This window comes from Sminthopsis crassicaudata, chromosome 1, assembly GCF_048593235.1.
Source record: "Sminthopsis crassicaudata isolate SCR6 chromosome 1, ASM4859323v1, whole genome shotgun sequence".
NCBI classification, from domain to species: domain Eukaryota; kingdom Metazoa; phylum Chordata; class Mammalia; order Dasyuromorphia; family Dasyuridae; genus Sminthopsis; species Sminthopsis crassicaudata.
This window is the reverse complement of record NC_133617.1, coordinates 419,913,113-419,935,829: the sequence shown is the minus strand read 5'-3', so window position 1 is coordinate 419,935,829 and position 22,717 is coordinate 419,913,113. Positions and strand designations below refer to the sequence as shown.

Sequence of the window (22,717 nt, the reverse complement as noted above, 5' to 3'; positions counted from 1 at the left end):
CATTTTACAGATAACTTTCATTTACATATTCTTTGTAAAGTTCTTTCTACTTAGACTAATAAGTGCTCCTAGAGCAAGCATTCTCACGTTCATTTTAGAGATAAGGACACTGAACGAGCAGCCCAAGACCATAAGCCTGGAAAGTGTCTAAGGTAGAATTAGTCTCCTGAAGTCTAATTCCTCGTTGTTTCAGTATTTCATGCCTGAGGACATTTTGGAGTGTGGGGCTGAACTGACTTGTCTAAGGATGGACTCCGAGTGGTACAGAAGCAGGACTCTTGGGGATTCCTAATCCTGACAATGGCCAAGTTCACCGTACCTCCATGTCAATCGTGCTGAGCTTCATCTCCCCGGTGTAAGGTAGGGGGAAAGGATAGTGATGGTTGATAATTATGGTCTATTTTTTTTAAAGCGCGAGCTAGGAAGCCGCCATTCTCCTTGGCTTTCTTCTGAAGTGGAAAGTTGTCAGTGATGGACTTTACATTGTTGTGAAGTGAATAAAAGAGAGGAAGTGGGGAAGCAGACAACTGTGTCGGTGTCCTGACCCCACCACTGCAATGAAATGCCCTTGGATTTACCCTAAATTCTGAACCTGGCCTGACCCTCTACGTGTGTTCCAAGCCGCCGAGGCCCCAGCTCATAGTTCATCTCCTTGAACCTTTAGGAGACAAAGGTTTGTCTCCTGCGCAGATCCCTTGCCCTCTCCCTTCCGCTCAGCCTCCATTCACTTTCCTTTAATGTGACCCTGCTCTCCTTCAGGGCAAACCCCCCCCCCCCCCCCCGTTAGGCCTCCTTCGATGTGAACCCCTCCCCTTACTGGGTAACGGTCCCCCACCCTTCGTGACTCCTCCCCGCTGTTGCCCTTCCCTAGAGGTGAGCCTCTCCTCCCGGGGTGAGCCAGCCCTCCCACTCAGAGAGCCGAGGGTGACAGGTGGTTGTCTCCCCCCATCAGAGCAGCCTTCCCGGGCCCGATTGAGATCCCATGCGTGCCCCCTCCCCATGCTGCCGGCGCCAGGGTCGGTTCTCGAGGGCTCCTTGGCCTTAAATGTCGCAAGATAAACTTGATCTAGTTCGGCCTGGATCCACTGTCTTCTGCTCAGGGTCAGAGAAGGGGCAGCCAATAGTGGAAGGGAAATCGATGATGTCACTGGCTGCTGGGTAGGCTCTCCCCAGAAGCTCAGGGCCCACCTCCGCCCTCGCGCCACCTGCTGCTTCCAGTCCGTTCCCGCCCAACGGCTGGAACCCTCAGGAGGTAAGAGTTGGAGCAGAAGGGGCGGGGAGGGCGCAGGGAGAGAGACAGCAGAGACAGAGACGGGAGAGACACAGAGACGGGAGAGACAGAGACAGACACTGGAGAGACACAGAGACTCAGAGACAGAGACGGGAGAGACACAGAGACTCAGAGACAGAGACGGGAGAGACACAGAGACGGGAGAGAGAGTCACGGCAGAGACAGAAAAAAGAAAAGAAAAGACAGATGCACAGAAGCCGCGATAGGCTGTGAGGCTGGAGGCAGGGACAGACACAAAACAGGTACAGAGACGCAGAAGCAGACAAAGGTTGAAGAAGAGCGAATCAGGCACAAAAGGGAGAAAGCAAAAAGAGGGAATCCCGGGCGTGTGAGGACCAAAGGAGACAGAGAGAAGAGACTGACAAAGATGGAGGGAGACGGGCGCAGACAGAACAGAGTGGCTCCTGAGCCTGGGAGGAGGTCAGAAAAGCCGAGGTAAAGACTGACAGAGACAACAATCGAGAACCGAGGCTGACAGACGGAAAGATGAAAGGGGGCGGGGCGGGGTGAGACGGGACAAAGAAAGAGAAAAAGGCGGAACCGGAGCCACCACCCGGAGGCCTCGGAATGAGCAGGAAGAGTGACGTCTGGATAAAAATGTAGGAGAGATCACGAAATCCAGCGGGAGAAAAAGGCCGAGAAAGGAGGGGGAGGGTATTGTAAAAGTTGCGGATCTAGAAAGGAGGTGGCTGGGACAAACCAAGAAGAGAGAGAGAATCATAGAAATAAGGAGAAGAGGAGGAAAATATAGCTGGAGGTGAGGATAGGCAGAGAGAGTAAAGAGGCAATCGGCACTCCAGGCTGGAGAGTCTTTGGGCCCTCAGTGAATCTGGATCTTTCTGGCTTTATAGCTAACACCTAACAGATAAATGGTTTCCAGGGAAGTATGAGATCATTTAAAAAACTTTTTTTTTTTTCAGTCAGCAAAATCTGCCTTCTCACTCCCCCTACCTCCCCTCCCCCCCCACAGAACAAAAGAAAAATCCCATTACAAACATGTATAGTTACGCAAAACAAATTTCCACATTGGCCAGGTCCAAAACATTTCTTATTCTTCGCTCTCCAGTCCTTCACCCCTGTAACAGGAGGTGAGAAGTAAGTTTCATCATTATGTTGAGGTTGGGAAGGGAGGCCACAAAAGCACATCACTTAGTGTCCTGTGAAATTGTGGTTGGTCAATTATGTTGATAAGTTACTAATTCTAAAATTTTAGCATAGTGTTGCCACTATATATTATTCTGGTTCTGTTCGCTCTGCATCTGTTTCTATAATTCTTCCCAGGCTTTTCTGAAACCATTCCATTATTTCTTACTGAAAAAATAGTATTCCATCACATTTATAAATCGCATTTTGCTCATTCTAATTTAAGGGTAATTTCTCAGACTCCCATTCTTTGCCACTTCAAAAGAGACATTTTTGGGTATCCTTAAGAGGATTTTTTCTTAGGACCAGTGATTTTCCTTTTTCCCTTCCCCCTTTCCTTCCTATTTTCCCGTTGAGTGAAATTTATTTTTTATTGAATTTAAGAGTGTATGCTTCCCTCTGACCAATTCATACGAGACTGAAATTTACCCTTCTGTTTGTATAGATGTCTCCTTTCCCACTTTAAGATAATTTTCCCTACCCTCCTTTTCCTTCCCCCTTTATCCCCTGTGTATTCCTCTTCCCTTCTCTTACCATTCTAGACATAACAGAACCCTTCTCAGGCCTTTTCTAATTAGGTTCCCTCTATGATTCCTAAGGATGAAGCAATCAGAGGGATCACATGTATCATATCCTCCCTGTATTTAAATGTGAGCAGTTTATTCTTGTTAAATTGTCATTATTTATTGATTTATTTTTTTAGTGTTTCTCTAAACTGTGTTTTCACTTCAAAATTTTGACGCAGTTTTGATCTTTTCATTGGGCAAGCTTGGAAGTCCTTTATTAAAAGGTCCATTCCCCCTCCATAGCATTATACTCAGATTTGCTAAGTATATATTCTTGGCTGTAGCCCATATCTTTTGCCTTCTGGAATTCCAAGTTCTCTGCTCCTTTATCAGGTGGCTGCTAAATTTTGTGTGATCCTAAATATAGCTTCTCAGAATTTATTCTTTCTGATTTCTTGTAGTATTTCTTCCTTTATCTAGAAACTCTGGATTTTGGCTGATATTATTGATAGTTTTCATTCATTTCATTATTTTAGGAGATGATTGATGAATTCTATTTCCACTTTGTCTTCTGGTTCTAAGATGTTTGGGCAGTTTTCTTTTAAAATTTCTTGAAACATATCTAGGTTATGGTCAGGTTCTCATTACTTTATGCTTGAACTCTCTGCCTATCTCAAGTCTCTCCTCTAATCCATACTGCACCTAGCTTTCAAATTGGTTTTCCTAAGTACAAAGTTTGATCATGTTACCCTACTTTCTACTCAATAAACTCCAGTGGCTCATTATTTCCTCAAAAATAAAATTTAAAATCCAATTTGGCTTTTTAAAAATCCATTATTACCTGTCTGCTTCCTATTTTTCCTGTCTAGTTAATGCCTTAGAAAATATTCCATGATAGTGACACTGTCTACTTGTTCCTCACATATGACACTTCGTCTGACTCCATGACTTTTCACTGACTATTCCTCATTTCTGGAATTTTCCACCTGCTTAAGTCCACTTCTTGGTTTCCCTCAAGATTCAGGTCATAGGTTCCTTTCTGCAAGAGTTCTTTATCAGGCCTCTCTTCTCCATTGCCAGTACCTTTTCTCTGTTGAATATCTCCAACCCATCTTGTCACGTATCCTGAATGAACATATTTGTTTGCGTGTTTTCTCCCCCTATTAGAATAAGAATTTCTTGAGGGCAGGGACCATGATTTTAAAAGCTTGTCTTTGTAGCTCCAGTGTTTTAATAGTGCCCAGCACACAATCTGTGCTTAATAAATGTTTGTAAGCAAGGATTCCCTAGGTCAAAGAGTAGGCTTTTTTGTTCATTCATTTTAGTTGTCTAGCTTGCCGTTTCCTGCTCCAGCTTATTTTACGGATGAGGAAAGGAAGGCTGTTTAAATAGGGTTCAATGACTTGTTGTCCAAGGCCATTTAGCTAGTGTTTGAGGCTGGATTTGAACTCAGGTCCTGATTCCAGATCTGGCACTCCATCCACTGAACCACATAGTTGCCCAACTGGATTTAGAGCCACTCAAGCTCACACAGTTAAAAGCAAAGTGATTTAATGAAATTGTAATAAGCATCACCTCTTAGTAAAACCTTAGACATACTTCTACAAATAAACACACACATCTTTAGTGGGAAAAGTGGATGTACTGAAGGACACATGTGGAGTAAATGTGTGGTACACTGTAGCCAACCACACATATAGAGTCCCATACAAGGGGAAGTCCCACACATGTGGAAGAACGATTTGAGCCTTTGATGCTACAGGGCTGATGCTGTCCTTGGTAGGGCTGCTCCTTGTTGTTCTTTATTGGCACAAAGTCTCTGTTAGGTGCTCTTCCTGGATGGTCTCATGTGAGATGATGTGATGGTCCACTGAGGATGATGTGATGGTTCTCTTTTTCCAAGAGGGCTCCTGTATTGAGGATCTGTTGCTGTTTGTCCTTTATTCTTGAAGAGGACCAGTAACACCAAGAGGATGATATTCTACTTCTTTGTCCTAAGTGGAAGACTGGGCTCTGCCAGTGCTGTTTAAGATTACAGACTAAGGAAACCACGCCCCCTCCTCCAGCTCAAAAAGACTTTGCCAGCTTAAGTATTTTTTCCCCAAAAGGAGATAGATTGTCCTGAGAACCAGCTTCTCTGAAACACAGAATGGTCCCATCCAACTAGTTCCTTCAAGCTTAACCCTATGTTTCTACTCTTTATTCCTGCTCTCCAAAGGGCCTAGGTCTTTGTCAGAGGCCTGGCTTTACTTGTAGGGTTGGAAATTCCTCATGGCTCCCAATTTAATTTCTAAATGATAAATTGTAAATAGTCAAAATTAAAGTCAGAAGCTGCCTTTCCAAAGAATGGTCAAAGGTTACTTGGGTTGGTGGAGGATAGTAGACTTCCATGACATTTTTGGTCTCCAGTGCCAATGGATAGTGATGGGGAGGAGGAGTGTCAATGGGTGTTGGTAGTGGTGGTGGGAAGAACCATACTAGCTAGAAAAGGAAAGCTTAAGGGTCAAAGTCACTTTTTTCTTCCAGCTTAGCCACATTGCCTAATATGTGTATTAGGTTCCAACTCTTTTCCAGATTTTGAAGCCCTCATCCTAAATATATCTTCCTTTTATTCTCTAGTAAAGCTTTAAAAAACTGTCACCATACTTTGATTAAAGGAAATTTTGCTGACACAGGTCTCTTAAGGGTTAGAGAAAACATTCAAATTCCTCAGTGTTTTGGGATAGATGAGGAGAAATAGAAAAGTTGGAAAATAGAAAGGAACATTGAAGAGTGGGGACATTTCTTCACAGTGTCCCTTCTGAAAATTTGCTAACTCTCAGGCTACTGTGTAATCAATGTTCTGTTTGTAAAACTTGAGAGCAGGAACTATCAATAGCATGCATTTGTATCCCTAGCACTTAACTCAAAATATGCTCTATTCACCTACTTACCTATTGATCTTTGTCTGCAACTCTTTCTCCCTTTTCATTTCCTTCTCCTCTCTCTCTTCCATATCCTAACTTTAGTCCAAATTTGATCTCTTGATTTGTGACTTAATTCCTGTCCTAATCCAAACTACTGCCCTCTTTCTCTGCTTGTCTTCTCTTTGGATACCCTAATTCTTCTAATATGCACCCCATTTTCTGAGTATCTGAACCACCCCTTAAACATAACTCGGGGGAAGCTAGTGGCACAGTGGATAGAGCACCAGCCCTGAAGTCAGGAGGGCCCTGAGTTCAAATTTGGCCTTAGATACTTAACATTTCCTAGCTGTGGGACCCTGGACTAGTCAGGGTGACCCAAAATATATCATAACCCTCCTTTTGGATCTTAATTTCAAACAAAATCAAAACTCAGCATGCCTAATTTGTCCCATTTTTCAAGGGAGGCAGTGTTATATTTTGGAAAGAATGTTGGACAGAGTCAGAAGATTTGAGTTTGAGTTCTGGCTCTTCTACCTATTGTAAGACAAATCAACTTATTTCCTTCTTTGTAAAATGAGGGAACTGGAAAAGATCTTTTGAGTTCCCTTCTAGTTCTAATCCTCCTGTTTCCTGTTTCCATAAATAACATGCTCTGACTTCCTACCTTTCTTCCTTCCCTGGCTCTATCATGTTTAGCCTCAAGTCCAGTCTCGGTCATACCACTATCTAATAGTCACTCATTTTTTTCATCTTCTGCTTCCTCTTCTCCTTTTCTCCCAAACCTGTTTCTCTTCTTTCCCTTGCTTACTGCCAACATAATTCTAAACTTCACTCATTCTTTAATCCCAGATCTAAGACAATCTCAATTCTAACTAAGCTTCAATGCTTCAGGGAAAGACAATTTAACTCCCTCTACTGGTATATACCTTAGTCACATGAATTTCTGTGGTTAAAGTAAGTTATTGTTGCCAGAGAGACCAACCTTGTAGTGATGTTCCTTTTCAAATTTTAGCTAATCTGGCCTTCAGATAAGTCATAATGATCACTGAGTCTGTATTTGGAGCCTTTCAATTTGAATAAGACCTTTCAGAGCTTGAAAAACTGCCATAATCTTGAAGAATTTGAGTCATCTTCATACCATAATATAGCCTCCTGGTGCCCTAATTTTCATTATAATCTTTATAGACTACTATTCAGTTAACTCTGAATCATATCCAATTCTTGTCCTAAATTATTCCTTACCATAGGTTATCCCCAGAACAAGCCTGTCAGATTTGTGAAAGTCAAAACAAATTTTATTGTTCTAAACCTACTTTTCTTGATTCCCCCAGATCTAATTTATTTCATAATGAGGTGTTATTTCATACCTACAGAATAATGGAATTTCATAGTTGAAAGAGACCTCAGAGATCAATTTTTCAACTTGAGTAAGAATTTTTAGTCCTAGTTAGTTCCAGCTGTTTGCTTTTGTTTATTTTCCCTTTGCTTTATAATCCCTAACCACATTTTTTGTCTTCATTGTGACCTCCACTCCTTTAGCCCATTAGTGCTTTCCCAGAACATTCTTTTGCCAATCATGCCTTACCAAATCTCAACTCAATTACTGCCAATATCCTCTTCCTTTGCTCTTATGCATCTGCTGAAAGCTGTGGGAAATGAAGCCATGTTGATGGAGTTTACTACAAATGTGTCATCTGATCTCAACTGGGCTCTCATTGCAAAATGGCAAATATTTTATTTCCTTCTCATTAATTCACTATCCCACTCTACAGCAACTACTTCAAACATTTTAGTTTCTCCTTAATCTTCCCATGAGCTTCAGCTGAGGACTTTACCTCATATCTGAATGAAAGATTGAACTCATTTGCTGAAAGCTTCTCCTCTTCTCTTCCTCATCACATATCATTTAGACATCTTCTCTGTCTCTTCATTCCAGTCTCATAAAAGAGCTATTACTTCCCTTTGCCAAGGCCAATACTTCTACATACAGCCTTGCTCATTCCCTCCGAACTTCTCCAGAAAATTTCTCCTATCATCTCCACTCTCTTAATTCTTAATATCTTCCTATTTAACTGAGTCTTATGCCTACTACAAACAACTCAGGTCTCCCTTATCCTTAAAAAAAAAATTACTATTCACTAAACTTGAGTCAGTCCCCAATGGTTCTTCTCATTGGCTATTCTCTTTCCTATTTTCCTACCTCCATTTAGCAGTCATGATATAGATATTTTTTCTGCATTGTAGGCCTGAGCCATGTCATCCAGTAAACTCCTGGACTCTGACTCTTGCTATCTAGTGTGTAAGCTTTCCCTTATGGCTTCATTTAATTGCTGACAAAAAAAGTTGGATAGCACTGGAACCACTCCCTGAAAACTTTCCTACAAATTCTCATCTTATTGACTGGTAACTACTCTGGGTTCAGTCAACCAACCAGTTTTGAAATCACCTACCTGTGTAGTTATACCTAATATTTCTGAATTTTGCTCAGGTAATTGGAAGCTTTTTTTTTTTTTTTTTTTTTAATTTAGATGCTTCTGTAACATTCCAGTAATTCCATCAAAAAAGCGAATCTGGCATGACCTGCTCTGGATGAAGCCACAGTAGCTACTTTAACTTTCACAATGTTCACAAAACTATTATTTCTTTAATAATATGGTCTAAATTTTTGCCAGAATTCCACATTTTCTTCTTACAAGAGCTTTAAAATATTTTTGATGTTCTCAATGTTCATAGTCTCATGAAGCTCATTCCAGGGCTTAATGCTCCTGACATTATTCTATACTCATCCATTAGTGAGTTACTCACTCAGGTTTCATCTAATGTACTTGTTAAGATCATATTTTGTTAGTGGAGTTCCTATGTCTCCACGTTAGTTATTCCACATTGGAATAATTTGTGTATTAAAATATCCCTTGCAGAATTTTAGGTCACTGAGGCCTATTTATCCTTTCTCTGATTTTTAAATCTTCTCTTCCCAATATCTAAGGTACATACCAGACTTGGTGCCAATTTTATCAAATATCCCCCCAAAGGATACAGATGCTCTTTAAAGGAATGGTACACTGTGAAGCAGTTTGTTACTATATCTTTTACATCACAATATGGAGAGGTGCATTTAATCACTAGGAAATAATGATGACTCTCCCTCTATCGATGTGAGTATAATCTGTGTCTGCACTATTTGTCTGTTCTATTATTTATCTCAGGGTCCAGGATGATAATTTGGTGACAGAGAGAGCACTCAATAACCTGCCTTCTCTCGTTTCTAATACTACCTGTATGATCATGGGTAAGATATTTAACTTTTCTGGGTCATAAACTTTTAAATGGGTATAAGGGTATATGACTCTGACTCACACAATGTTATGGTTAATCGTCATACCCCAAAACTTAGAGGGAAGGTAATATATTTGAACTCACAGGGAGGATGGTACTGCTTCAGAAAGTGGTGTCTTAGAACAGGAGGAAATGTTTAGGAGAGAAATAAGATTTGGACATTAGTTCCAAAAGAGGATTTTCCCTCCTTCATGTTTGAAAAAAAATCTTTCTACCGCGCAAAACCAGATGTGACGTGATGTTGTTGAGTCAAATGGGGGGGGGGTATGGTTTAATTAATTTTTTCATATACTTTAGAAATTGTTCATTGGATAAGACCAATTAATAAATAGCTCTACCACAAGTATAGCACAGAACCTCTGCATTTGGACTGAAGCACTTGGCACACCACTATGTGGGCAAGAGCAGTAAACTTTTCGTAGTTGGATTCTGGGTTAGAATGTTAATTACAGGGCTGCAGCTTCTGGTCCTGATGGTCAGGGGGAACTCACCACATAGGACAACTCACTTCACAGATCTACCATGCCGAATGCTGAAGTCAAGGTAGATTCATAGTGTTAGGGAGTGCAAATCTCATTGGCAAGAGAGATGAAGAGGAAAATGATTCTTGGAAGCAAAGACTCAGCAGTGACTTCAGCAATGACCTTAGAAGGCCATTGAATTCAACTACTTTTGTCTTATAAAAGTATAGGTCAAAGCTTAAACTTTTACATGATCCAAGTATATAGGTATACAAACCAAACATTTGCTGATAATTTGAGACTCCCACATTGTTAGAGCCTTAATATAGGGTCTTAACCACTGTTTGTTTATCTGGTTTAAATGGCCTGCTTGCTGAAGGTTGCACAAAAGATACTTTACAGAGATAGGGATCCAAACCTAACTCCAGATATCCAGTGTATTTTCCATTAATCTTGGGGTTACAGACATATATAGCCCTTAAGATTTTCCCCAATGTACAGGTGCAGGTTGAAGCTAATGTGGAGGAGTTCATGTGGAAGTATATAACAATTCTAATTGTATTTCCCCTGGGTTCAGTAGGCTTCACTATATTTATTGCCTGTGGTAGGCTGATGGTCAGTGTCCTTGTGAATGCTGTTTGACATCCTGAAAGATCATGTATAGGATGGGGACAGAACTAGAGATTTCCTATGCTTCAATAATTTTGAGAAATAGGTCATTTAATCCCCTAGACCAATACTGAGCCAGGACCAGTTTTTGCTTGCCTCCGCTTTCTATTGTATGGCTTGGTAGCACAAGAGGCTCCCATTTGGTAACCCAGTGGATCCCATTTGGTAACCCAGTGGATACAAGTTCTTGTGTCTGCAGATTTAGGGAAATGCTCAGAGTACCAGCTGGTGTGGACAGTGGCCCAGGTGTCAGTCACATGGAGCATTCTCCAAATGGAAAGAACATGCAGCTGTCACAAATGATTTCTCAAGTCAGTCCATTTAGTCCAACCCATACCCACAAGGAAGGAGTCTGCGGTATGTTCTACCCAGACTTTGTTTGGAGACCTTCACTGAGAAGGAACTCATTACCTTCTAAGTTTCCCCTGACATTAAACAGTCAAAATTGCCCTTCTGAGACTTTCGAACTTGTTCCTGATTCTACCTTCTGGGGTTAAAGAGATTGAAGACAGCAGCTCTTCAAATACTTGAACCCGGACATGAGTTCTCATGTCCCCCTTGAGTTTTTCCTTAGGTTTAAAGGTGCTCCTCAGCTCCTCAGTGGTCTTTATTTAACCTGTGGCTTTTAGAACTAACTGATGGGGTGTGACTAAAGGCAAATCCTCCATTGTAGTCATGAACTCTTTCTCCCAGAATCCAAAAAGCTTCCTTACATCCTCTCAAGACCTCTTCACACTTTATTCATTTTTCAGTTGTATCTGACTTGACTTTTCATGGTCCCCTTTGGGGTTTTCTTGGCAAAGATACTGGACTGGCTGACCGTTTCCTTTTATGGTTCATTTTACTGTTGACGAACTAGAACAAAGAGGGCTTTGTCATAAAGTGACTTGTGCAGGGACACAGTGTCTGAGGCTGGATGGGAACTCAGGAAGTTGAGTCTTTCTGACTCCAGCTAGATCTGTTTTAATTCATTTTGCCACCTGGCTGCCCCACCTTAATCCTTACTCAGTGCTTACTCCTATTGCACTATATACCATTAGTTTTTGTCATTTAGTGCCAATACAAAGTTGAACAAATGTTTTATGCACTCATACTTTGTCTCTAGGAGACGCTTTATCCCTATAAAGTGTCCTAATAGGTGATTAAACACTATTTAACTATGTGTTAATTAAAAAGTAGCTAGTCAGAAAAAGCCAGGAAGATGAAGCTGTGAAGGGTTGAGTGACTAGCTACCTTCACACCTTCATCTTCCTGGCTTTTTCTACCTTTTCTTCTTTTGCCTCTCAAATAATAGCAGTATCCTTCCACACTGAATCAGATCCTAAGGCCTCTCTAAAGCCACAAATTATGTATCTGGTCCAGCTCAAGGGCTCCTATCCACTCTCCTTGTAAAAAGTTTTCTTCAACTCAGTCGAATTTTCTGTGTGCTCTGATGAATAAGCAAGGAATAAATGCTCATCCCCATAGCCTCAAATGAGGCGCTGTCTGCCTCAGGGTTTGACCCATTCTGGGTTGTGTGGGGCAGACATGCTGCTTCACAGGGGTCTGTTGTCTCAGATTCCCAGGCAACCGGTTAAGTCCAGCCCCTTGCTCCACCCACTCCTCGCAGCCCTGGACACCCCAAGCACACACACAGGCTAGAGTCTGACTGGGAAGGCTCTTTTTCTGATCCAGGGCCATGGCCAGCTCTGCCTTCCCCCCAGGGCTACCACCCCAGGTTCCTTATTACATCCCAGGGTAAGTAAGGTCTCTTCACTAAGAACTCCTTCAGAAGATGGTGTGATGGATTGGGGAGGGAGCTGAGAATGATGTTGGGGGTGGTTAACCAAACTAGAGATATCGGGTCTAGAAGACAAGCTGGGACAAAGGGGTATAGGGAGGCAGGAAAATTGTGATGGCAATCTCCTGGCCCCCATTCCCAGTGGCGTGCTGTCGTCTCCTTGGTAACAGCTGAGAGAACATGGCCACTGGACTGAAAACAAAAACGAAAAGCCCAACATGCCTACCTGTCCCTTGTAAGATAACAATTGGGACATACAGGGAGGTGGTGTAGTGTAATGGGAGATACCCAATATATATGTAGGGATCATCAGGAGAGTACATTTGCCACAAGTGTATGGGGGATAGTGCATGAACCCTATACCATAGGTATACTGGACACTGCCCACAGCTTGGGTTCAGCCTGGGGAAGACCTATGGACAACTGACCGCACAGCTGCTGCTGTCTGGCCCCTCTGACCTAGCCTGGCCCCCTGCCCATCGAATGCTTCTGCCCCCGATCAAGCATTCTTGCCATGGACATGAAAGGATCAAGTCCAACATGATCCCAGGGTACACAGGTATGACTATCTCAAAGGCATATCTGATATCCAGGTATCCTTTTGGGGGAAAGGACATATGATACTCATTCCTCCCCATTCCACACCCCAAGGAAATAGGCACGTGCCCTCAAATATTAATTAGCATGCATGCTTCTTTTCCTTGGGGACATTGGGACTCCTAATCATCATCTTCAATATGGCCTTCCAGGCTTTGTGCCCCGGTCTCAGCACATCTTTGCCAAGAGATGCACCCAGGTCTGGGCTGAAGCTTTGAGGGACTTTACTAGCTGTCTAGGTACAGGGTATAAAGAACTGCTGGAGACTGAGAAGAAAGAACTGGAGTCTAAAGCAGAGGATGAAAAGGAATCAGAGAAGCGTCTGAAGCTGGAACTGCAGTCAGAGCAGAAACCAAAAGTGAGGGGCTCTGACCAAAAGGCTGGGAGAGATCAACAAGGGTGACAAGGGGAGGGGGGAGTGAAGCTTCATTTTTTACTCTTGTGGGAAGCTGCCCAAGGATCTTTGCTCCCTATGAACCTAAGGTGGGTGTATAAGTGTGTTTTCCTTTGGTGTCCCCTCAGGCCTCCCCCTATTCCATGGATGACAGAGATCCTGAGAAGTTCTTCATCTCAGGTGAAGAATGGGTATGGTAGGGGATGATAGGGGATGATAGGGAAGGGAGAAGAGAAGAGCGCCCTTATTATATCCAGATAGTGAATGTTCATTTTTTTCCTTACAGGGTTTACTGGATTTGTGCCCCGAGCCCGTTTTCATTTTGGCTCTAGTTTTCCTGTCCTCACCAATCAGGCTCTGCAGGAATTTGGGCAGATGTGCCCAGGGGCCAGGGGCCAGAGGAACCACAAGCGTCTTCCCAGTCTTTCCAGGACTTACTTAAAGAATTTAGGCATGGTGCCCTGTTATAGGGATTATGTGCCAGGTGAGAACTGGGATGGAAGTCTGAATCGGACTGGGGAGAAAGAGGGACAGGATGACAAAGGTCCTAAAAGTCTAAGTTAAAGCTGCTCTATAATACCAGATGGGGTGGATGGAACAGCTCCACAAGGAGTTAAAAACCTAAAAGTCCTAGGCAGAGCTTCATTGAGAGACCCCCAACACCATGATCTCTCTATTTTGTGTGTCTGCTCTGTCAGCTTTCCTTAGCTAAGTTCCAGTGTGTTTACACCTATGGGACTCCCATGAGGCTTTGAGCCTCAGAAACTTCTAGAAGCAGTTCATTGGGAAGAGATGGGGGAGGAGCAGGGACAGAGGCTGAGCACCTTTTTTATTAATATGCATAATAAATAAATAATAAATAAACATTGGCCCGGGCCCTCCCCCATATGGCCAGGGTGTTGGCAGCAGCCTATTTACAGCTGGGGGGGGCCTGGGGAGGGACTGGCCCCCAATACTGTTACTCTCCCCTCTACACAGCACTGCCCAGCCCAGTGCTCCCATGGCACAACCCCTCTCTTTGTACCCTCACCTCACAGCTGGGGGCAGGAGTTGAAGTCTCGGCATCCCAGGGCCTAGTCCTCTTAGAGGGTGGGCATAGGTGGTGGGTTGTGAGTGGTCTGGGACAGATTATGAGGGATTAATGAATACAGAGCAAATGGGGAGGGCAGGCATGTGGGAGACAGGCATGGCTCTTCAGCTCCCATCAGGCTGGAGGGAGCCAAGTCTGTGGCCCATCCTGGGCTCTTGAGTCCCTAAGGAAAATGAAGGTGCCTGGAGGGGCTCCAGCATGCACAGGGGCCTCAATCTTGAGTACCCCTAGGGGTAAAGGTTGGGGTGGGAGCCGGTGTCACATAGGCGAGGGGCACCAGGCCAGTGTCGGAGCCTCTGCCGCACCTAAGCCAATCACCCCCAGCCGATCCCAGCACCTGCAGGACGTCCCCCTTGCAGAAGCTCAGCTGCCCAGGCCCTGTGGCCAAATGGTGACAGAGTGCTTGCACCTCGCTAGAGAGAAAAAGAAACAGAAGTCAAATCCACTGGAGCCAACAGCCCTTTTATCCATCCCCACTCCCACCACCTCTTCCCCTGCTCACCAGGGCAAATTAGAGGGCAACTCCAGGGCAGGCGTTTCTTCAGGGCCTTCCCTCAATTCTGACTCTCGGCGGGCAGCTACTGTCTGCGCCACCAGCTGGAACACTGACTTGTCTAGGCTTAGCCAGTCTGAGGGCAGCCTGGGGGGTGGGAGGAAATAAAGTCCTGACACCTCCAAGGGCACTGACTCTTATCTACCCAAGGTTCCCTCAACCCCAACTCTTCCCTTGTGTTTGCCCCATCCCTTCCCCTTGTGTACTGTAACTGAAATCTTACCTATTGAGTGGCCGTGCCTCTCGCTGGGTCTTCCGAGAGCCAAACAGATGTCCCCACTTGATACCTCCAGTAGTGGATTCCTGCTGGGTCCCCTCCTCATTGCCTCCCTGGGGGGCTACAGGCCCTTCACGCTCCCGGCTTCGCCTCAGCTCAGCTAACACAGAGTCTGGGGGGCTCCCCATCCAGAAAGGCCAGCCCCTCTCCCGGCTGGGAGCTTCCTCAGCAGTGGGACAGGCTTCTGCCCCTTCCACCACACCTTCTCGGGGAGGTGGAGCCTGGGAGCCCCCTGGTACTTTCTTCTTTTCACTGGTCCGGGGAAATCTGGAGCCTTCACCAGAGCCATCAATATAGACTTGGGAGCTCTGCATGAGCTGGTACCACCAGCCAGCCTGCCCGCTTCGTGCCCGCCCACCCTGCCCTGCGCCTGCTTGTACTTCTGCTATGGTCGCTGCTGCCACCTTCTCACCCTGCCCTGCGCCTGCTTGTACTTCTGCTATGGTCGCTGCCACCTTCTCTTCCTCTTCCCCTCCTGCTGGAGCACCCACCCCTTTCACCCGCTCCCCTGGGGCTGCCCCATCTGTGCCACCATGGCTCTCCTGTTCCCGGGCACGTGCCAGCTGCAGAGTGGAGTGGGCCGAGAGCAGCAGTCCCTGGGATACTCGGAGCAGCTCCTTCTGCTGTTGCTGCTGACGGCCATTCTGAAGGAGCCGATGTTGGAACAGCAGGTCGAGGTTGAAGGGTAGCAGTGCCAGAGGTTGCAGCAGCAGCAGTAGCTCTTCAAACAATCCTGGGCACACAGTGTGAGCTGCACTAAGGAAACCCCATGGCTGGTAATGAGCTTGAATGATATCTGTAAGGAGAGGGAAGGATGGGGGAAGGCATCCAGATACAGATCTGGATTTTAAGAAGATAGGGGAGGCATATACGCCACTGCACAGGAGACTTTGGAGAACCCCCCCCCACCCCCACAGGCCTGCAGTGGTCAGAGCCCAAAGTTTTGGGGTGATGGGCATTTTGCAGGGGATGGGACAGTATTTACCTTCATGGTTGTAAAGATGATTGAACCAGAACTCCAGGGAACGAATGCTAAAGGAGATAAGAGTGGAGGTTTTGAGCTGAGGTGGAGGTTTTGAGCTGAGGGGCATGCCACTTAAGAGCAGGGAGAGGGGTAGTTATGAAGGAATATGGCAAGTGAAACTTTAATGGGGGGTAGCACTAGGGTAAAAGTTCCAACAAGTCTTAGGTGGGGATAACTCTTTGGTTCTCCTGATTCAGTGGATGAGTTCAAATCCCTACTCCATTATAGGATTCTAAGAAATGAGCAGGCTTATTTTTAATATGAATCTGATTAATTTTGTGTGTGCAGCAGAATGATCCAAAATAAAGGAATATTTAAACATTCCTCAACGCTGTGGCTCTGTGGGTTGGTACCAAATTTGTGAGGGAAGGAGTATGGAATTCATTATGGGATAGTGACTTGTATAAAAATTCTCATAAGAAGTGGTAGGGGTGGTTTGAATTCACATACTTACTTGAGAAGGCCAAGAATAAAGGCATTGAAGCGCATAGTATGACTAGTAAGCTCTGGGAACTGGCTGACCTTGTTGTAGAGGCCATGTAGAATTTTGGTGGATGGACCTGAGGGGAATGAAGTGTTTGCTCAAAAATAATGAACTCCCAAATCTTGCCATTTCCCTCCCTCCAAGCTCCTCCACTCCCATACCAAGTTGTGTGGAAGCTTCAACCACACTCCAGGGCATGTTTTTGCGCTGCCCAATGATGACATCCAGCACAAAGGCCTTGAGTCCATCACCGAGCACAGCCTGAACAGCTGGACATAGGTACTTCAGCACGAGGTGACCCACATTGGGGCTTACAGAGCTGTTTCCCAGCTTGGCCTGAAAAACAGTAAGGTGGTATGAAGACACAGGGGCACAAGAGATTTTGAAGGGCAAGGATCGACTCTAGATGAGGCTCTTACCAATTGTTCCTATTAGTTTTTTCCATACCTTAACCCCAGGATCCCTGCTTGTGCCAAAATGTGCCACAATGAGATCTACAGCAGTGTTAACATCCTTCACCAATCCTGGAGAACAGATAAAGTGGTTATATAATGATGGATCCAACATTGTCCAAGAATAGTCACCATACAAACTTTGGAGGAGATGATCTAGGGGGATTGTGAAAAGATAAGATGGAGATTGACAGCAATGCTCCTGGCTCAAGTAGGGCAGGGATGGGGATGGGTTCCCACCTTTCTTTTGTAGCAGATCAATTGAGACCGCTTCTGTGTTGCCATCTGGAGAGAGACAGAACTCAGCCGGTGGCTTCTCAGCCAAGGAGAAGGGGTCAGAGAAGAAGTCGGCATGATTCAATGGCAACTGCTTTGCTGCTTGACCTGGGAAGAAGGGTGGGAGAGACAATCAACCCTAGCTATAACTTTTTTATCCCAGACCTGATGCTGACCCATACCTATTTACTTCCTCCAACCCTTTTCTCACGATGTCTCTAGACTTATTCCTGTTGCTCCTTCCGTGGGGAATGTGTCATTTGCAATTTGTGCTCCTGGGGATGGCTTGCCAGCCTCACTTCCTGCCTCCTCCTCTCAAGTTTACATAAAGTCCACACACAACACGACCTCCTCATTGGTGCATGTACCATTTAGGCGGCACTGCAGGTGACCTGCAGCACTGAGGGATCCAGGGAACTCAAACAGAGGATTTCTCCGGGCCAGTCGAGTCTCTTGGGGCCTCCGGTCCAGACTTCCCCCAAGCCCTGGGGGCCCTAGTGGGTTCTTTCGTCGATATTCTCGCCACTTGAGAGCTTGAGGGGATAGGTGGTTGGCTGTGGCATGGTAGAATGAGAAAAGAAAAGTTAGCTACAGTTACCAGCATTTTTCACCCCCTGGATTGTTGCCCTATAGGCCCTATGGAGCTCTAGGGTAGGAGAGCTCTATGGAGATATCCCTTAAAGGACCACCCAAGTGAAAGGTGAAGAGCTATTCCCCATTTGCTAGGAAGGGTGGGAGTTATCTCTGTAGGGTATGCTGGGGGGGTCTGGGCATTGCTGGGGGAGGTTGGAGATGCATGCTTAGTACCCTTACTAAGCCGGAATGTAATGTTGCCCTCACCACCTCCCCGAGCTAGGCTTTCAGCTCTGCTCAGGCTAGGTCCTGTGGGACCCAGGTGGGACAGGTTGCCTGCCCCATGGAGTCGATACTCAGAGAGCAATGGGCTGGACTCTGGTGGTAGCCTCTCTGGGGCCTCCAGCTGGGGGGCGGGGCCAGGCATCAGGGCCTGTCGGACAGGGATCAGGTTGGCTGCGGCAGGGCAGGAGCGGCTTCGTGGTGGGGGGCCATCCACAGCGTGCTCAGGGGGAGAACCGGAGGCAGAGGAAGAATCGGTGCTGGTCCCAAAGGGGCCTGAACTTCGGATGGGAGAATAGCTTCCCAGAGGGGATGGCCGAGAGGTGTCTGGGTCAAGTGCAGCCTTTCTGGTGCTTTCTTCAGAGAGGGAAGCAGCTCCATCCACTGTTCGGGGAGCAGGAGCAGCTGCCTGTGCTGAGGGGGCCAGGACAGAGCCCTGGGAGGTGGGGGCCAGCAGAACAGGTGCCTGTGAACGACTGCTGCCAGAGAGGCTGTAGAGTTGGGAGAGGCTGTGTAAGGCCCTGGTCTTGGGCAGCTGTTTAGGGAAATGGTGCTGGAACACAAAAGGCTGGATAGGCAGGGTGGTTGGTCGCTGTTCCTTGCTGTAGCGAAGGACAGGCCGATTTTCAGCACTGCCCCCTAAAGAGAGAAGGGAAATAGAAATATGAGACTAAAAAGGCAAAAAAAAAAAATTGGTGACGCGGCAAGGATAGAAAATGAAACCTAGTGGACAATGGGAGGCTCTGGAAAGATGGGAGAATATTGAAACTGTGGCACAATCATTCCTGATTGAAATTCTCTCCTCTTGGCTTCCATCATACTACTTACTCCCTTTTTTTTTTGGCCTCCTTATCTCTAAATGCAGGTTTACCATAAAAATCAGTCATCAGTTTTGTGTTTTCCTATCCAATGTCTCCATCATCCCCATCTGCTGCCCAAGGTTTCAACTTTCCTATGTGGGCAGGCAACCTCCACATAGCTCGTTCTTTTTTCCTAAGCTCTAGCCATTATTACTGATTGCCTTCATATTTCCACCTACACATTCCATCTTCATTTTGAACTCAACATGTTTAAAGCCAAACTCATATTCTAAAACTGGTTTTTCCTTCCTTTTGAAAGGATCAACATTTTCTTGATCTCCCTGGAAGCTCTAGGATTGAGTTTTTACGGGACCTCTTAATCCATTTTGTCTAACCCCTTTCATGAATAGGAATAATGTAACATTCTAACGCATAAACTCCCTACTTCACAGGCTGGCCCATTTTTGAACAGTACAATTAGAAAGTTTTGATTACCCTTCCATCTCAGTTGATACAATCATGGGATCGTAACACAGTATATATTTTTCTGATTGACCAAGCAGAGAATAATGTCATTAAAGTCATGAACACTTGATGCTTAAAATAAATATGCCCCATCAATCTGAGATTTCCACAGTTGTGGAAGGAAATGTGCAGGGGATGGAGAGAGATTTTATTTCCTTCCTCCACTGCCCCAGTGGTCATAACTTCTACTGGTGAGAGGAACTCATTTGGAAAGAGGCACCTCTATCAAGTAGTTGGAAAGTCAGTTCTGAAGTTTGATATTTGAGGAAGCAGAGAGACATAATCTAGAGACAGACATAAGGAAAGGCACTAATTTGTGGCCAGAAGCAGCTTCAAGGAGCATGCTCTCTTGAAGCAGAGAACAAGATAGGGACTTGAGCTAATTGACAATCACAAGTTCAGTTGTGAAGAGGGTTGAATCATCGGCACCCCACTTGACAGAAATGATGAACCCAAGGTAAGGTGGGTGTCCTTCATGACAATTATATTAAAAGAGACAGACCTGTAGTCGCTATCTTCCTTGGCCACATGTATTCTCCACATTATTTGCTAAACTTGAGCCTACTCTTTCCATAGATGCTATTTTTGAGAGAAAATGAGCCCCTGCTTTCAGGGGTGGGCATGGGGAATATTTTAAATCTATTTTTATTATCTTATTAAATGTTATTGATACCAATTAATTGGGTTTACTGGATTACTATTATTGGGAAACAACACTGGTTGCTCATGAGGGCTCATGAGCTATTGTAATAGAAGTGCAGATCCACAGACTATACTATACTATTTACCCATGTTATATGCTATATGTTAAAATTTTAAACCTATTTTACTTGTCAGCCTTTATAGGTTTGAAAACTACTCATCAAGTTTTCTTCAGTTCCTTCAACTGTTCCTTATAGAATTTTCAGATAATGCCCAAAATTTACCAAGATATTCCAGTCATGTTCCTACCAGTGCAGTACAAAAAGCCTATTCACTTCCAAATTTCTATACTTATTATGCTTTAATGTAGTCTAAGGTTAAGTTATTCTAGAAACTGCTGCATCAGTTATCCAAAATGAATTATCAATTTTTTCCTTGCCCTTTCCTTGTGTGACTAATTTAAAAAAATCTAAATGCACGGATTTATCATGTTATATTTGATTCACCCCTAATATGCTTCAGGTTCTTGAAATTATCTCTGGTTTCTCATTCTGGGACACTGTTTAGATCTCTTATTTGCTCCTGTCACATCTTACCTTGTAGTCTACTCGTTAAATACATCTGTGACATCTTCACATTTGATAAACACATCTTTTTATCCAAGATGATAAAAATTCTTATTTGATATTTATCTTATTTGAAAATTCTCTGAGGCACTACTAAAGATCACCTTCGATACAGACATATTAATCAATCATTTTTGGTTATTCAACTAGAACATTCTCTTTAGGCAATCCTGAAATGTCTACTGCCTACTGAATAGAATCTAAAATCCTTATGCTATCTTTAAGATTTTCCATAATCTGGGGCCAATCTATTTTTTCAGTCTTTTCATACTAATTGTCTCCATATACCTTATAGCTCATGTCTAGAATGTAATTTTTCTCTACCACCTCTGCTTGTCGAATTTTCCTATCCATTTGTTAAAGCTCAATGAAAATACAGTAATACTTCTGAGTCCTTGAATTTAAGATACTGAAAACATTCCCTGACTTGACACTCTAATAAACTTTTAACAAAAAATGAAGTTGATTTGGCTTGATTTATTCTAGTAATCACTAACTCATTTTTGAAATGCTGAAAATCTTGTTTCATAATTAGTTTTAGAATTTTGCTGTTGACAGACTATCAACTGATTGGGAGTGTTTAAAATTTACAATTTTCTGTTTTGAAAATCAAAACTACATTTCTGCAGCCTTCTTAAACCTTGTCTATTACTAATTCCTCTTGTCACTGATCACATTGATATATATATTTTTAGTACCCTAGGATACACATACACACACACACACACAAATATATATATTTGGGCCTGCTGACTTGAATTCATTTAAGAAAGGTTTTCTCTATATCTCCATACCTATTTTGAGCTTCAATTATCTCAATCCTAATTTGTTTCCACTCTAGTTTGAAGATCAGTCTCTTGGGTAGGAAATATTCAAGCAGACTAAGAGTGGAGTAATTCTCTATTACATACAAAAACTTTATAATCTGTTCTAAGCTATGGGTCCAGCCCCACTTTTTTTTCTGAACTTAGTTTTTTTTTTAGCTTTTCTCACAAATTTTAGCTTACTTTATTTTTTTAAATTATAGCTTATTATATGCAAAACATATGCATTATAGCTTTTTATATACAAAACATATGCATGGGTAATTTTTCCACACTGACCCTTGCAAAAACTTCTGTTCCAATTTTTCCCCTCCTTCCCTTCCCTAGATGGCAGGTAGTCCCATACATCTTACTTTGGTTTTAGATTTCCTGATATCCTTGTAGGCCACTCTGTATTTATTTATCCTTTGTTACATGTTCATCTTTCTGAGAGTATCTTATGTAGCCATATTTTTATTTTTAGAAGTCATTTCCTTTTCTCCTTTACTAGGATCATCTCCAATTTAAAGTTTGTGTACCCATTCCTTCTTGAGTTATCTTTCCTTTTTGTACTCTTTTACCTTTAGTGTCATAAACGTCTTTCATTTGAACTTTTGGTAACTGCTTCCTTTATGTTTATGTATGTATCTTACTATCAGTGTTCTCTTCTTTTATTAAAGATTTTAAAATGATACACTAACTTTTCCCTAGGATTTCCAACTCTTTTACTTTACAAACCTTCTTTTGTAGGGATAGAACAAAGTTCCTTTCTTTGTCTCTTATGAAAGATGTTCTTGTAAAGCACCCAAAGAATTAATTAGATTTTCTGCTCTTAGAGAGGCAATATGATATAATGGAATTTGAGTAGGAAGAGACCTGAGTTTGAATCCCACTGATGATACTTTATAGTTGTGTGAAATATCAGAAAACTAGGACCAATAACAATCTTCCTCTGAGTGGAGGTTTTCTCACCTACACAATGTAATAAATATTTACCTCAAGGATTGTGATAAAGCTCAAATGAGATAATATATCTAACATGTTATATAAATGCCAGTAATTTTTTTTTTTTAGCAAAATGAGACTGTTGACAGACTAACACTTCTCTTTTAGGAGAAAGACAATTTTGTTACAATGTTTTAAGTGATTTTGGAATAAAAATATAAGGATACACTTTTAGAAAAATCAGCTTCTAGAAATATCTAACTGGCATCTCATTATATGTCT

The 22,717-nt window shown here is 43.5% G+C and overlaps 2 protein-coding genes across 15 annotated transcripts in view; one reads left to right on the top strand and one right to left on the bottom strand.

The window, feature by feature from the left end:
* The first annotated feature begins 1,258 nt into the window (after window positions 1-1,258).
* CIMIP2B (ciliary microtubule inner protein 2B) lies at window positions 1,259-13,969 on the top strand. 3 transcript variants are annotated; one of them, XM_074280305.1, is made up of 5 exons: window positions 1,259-1,726; window positions 9,053-9,135; window positions 12,842-13,047; window positions 13,212-13,263; window positions 13,370-13,969. In XM_074280305.1, the coding sequence occupies exons 1-5, from the start codon at window positions 1,659-1,661 to the stop codon at window positions 13,645-13,647; spliced, it is 687 nt and encodes a 228-aa protein (XP_074136406.1). In that variant the 5' UTR covers window positions 1,259-1,658; the 3' UTR covers window positions 13,648-13,969. The 3 variants fall into 3 exon arrangements, with proteins under 3 accessions (XP_074136406.1, XP_074136407.1, XP_074136405.1); XM_074280306.1 differs by lacking the exon at window positions 1,259-1,726 and adding an exon at window positions 1,755-1,890; XM_074280304.1 differs by lacking the exons at window positions 1,259-1,726; window positions 9,053-9,135 and adding exons at window positions 11,544-12,049; window positions 12,461-12,651.
* Window positions 13,896-22,717, bottom strand: part of RUSC2 (RUN and SH3 domain containing 2) — an 89,424-nt gene continuing 80,602 nt past the window's right edge. For 6 of the 12 annotated variants that reach the window (XM_074280291.1, XM_074280292.1, XM_074280294.1 and 3 more), the window contains 9 exons: window positions 18,047-18,733; window positions 17,608-17,793; window positions 17,204-17,347; window positions 16,959-17,035; window positions 16,673-16,847; window positions 16,482-16,587; window positions 14,950-16,035; window positions 14,676-14,813; window positions 13,896-14,586 (listed from right to left, as the gene is read on the bottom strand). In XM_074280291.1, coding sequence (XP_074136392.1) covers window positions 14,385-14,586; window positions 14,676-14,813; window positions 14,950-16,035; window positions 16,482-16,587; window positions 16,673-16,847; window positions 16,959-17,035; window positions 17,204-17,347; window positions 17,608-17,793; window positions 18,047-18,733 — 2,801 coding nt within the window. In that variant the 3' untranslated portion in view covers window positions 13,896-14,384. The remainder of the gene's footprint in view (window positions 14,587-14,675; window positions 14,814-14,949; window positions 16,036-16,481; window positions 16,588-16,672; window positions 16,848-16,958; window positions 17,036-17,203; window positions 17,348-17,607; window positions 17,794-18,046; window positions 18,734-22,717) is intronic. The other 6 variants (XM_074280299.1, XM_074280297.1, XM_074280298.1 and 3 more) reach the window with 4 other exon arrangements.

Excerpts from the sequence above, each read along its gene's own strand:
- CIMIP2B (XM_074280304.1), top strand. The coding sequence starts at position 11,991 with ATGGCCAGCTCTGCCTTCCCCCCAGGGCTACCACCCCAGGTTCCTTAT. Across the intron at positions 12,050-12,460 it reads GTTCCTTATTACATCCCAGG|GTATACTGGACACTGCCCAC; the intron begins GTAAGTAAGGTC and ends CCTATACCATAG. Across the intron at positions 12,652-12,841 it reads CATGATCCCAGGGTACACAG|GCTTTGTGCCCCGGTCTCAG; the intron begins GTATGACTATCT and ends ATGGCCTTCCAG.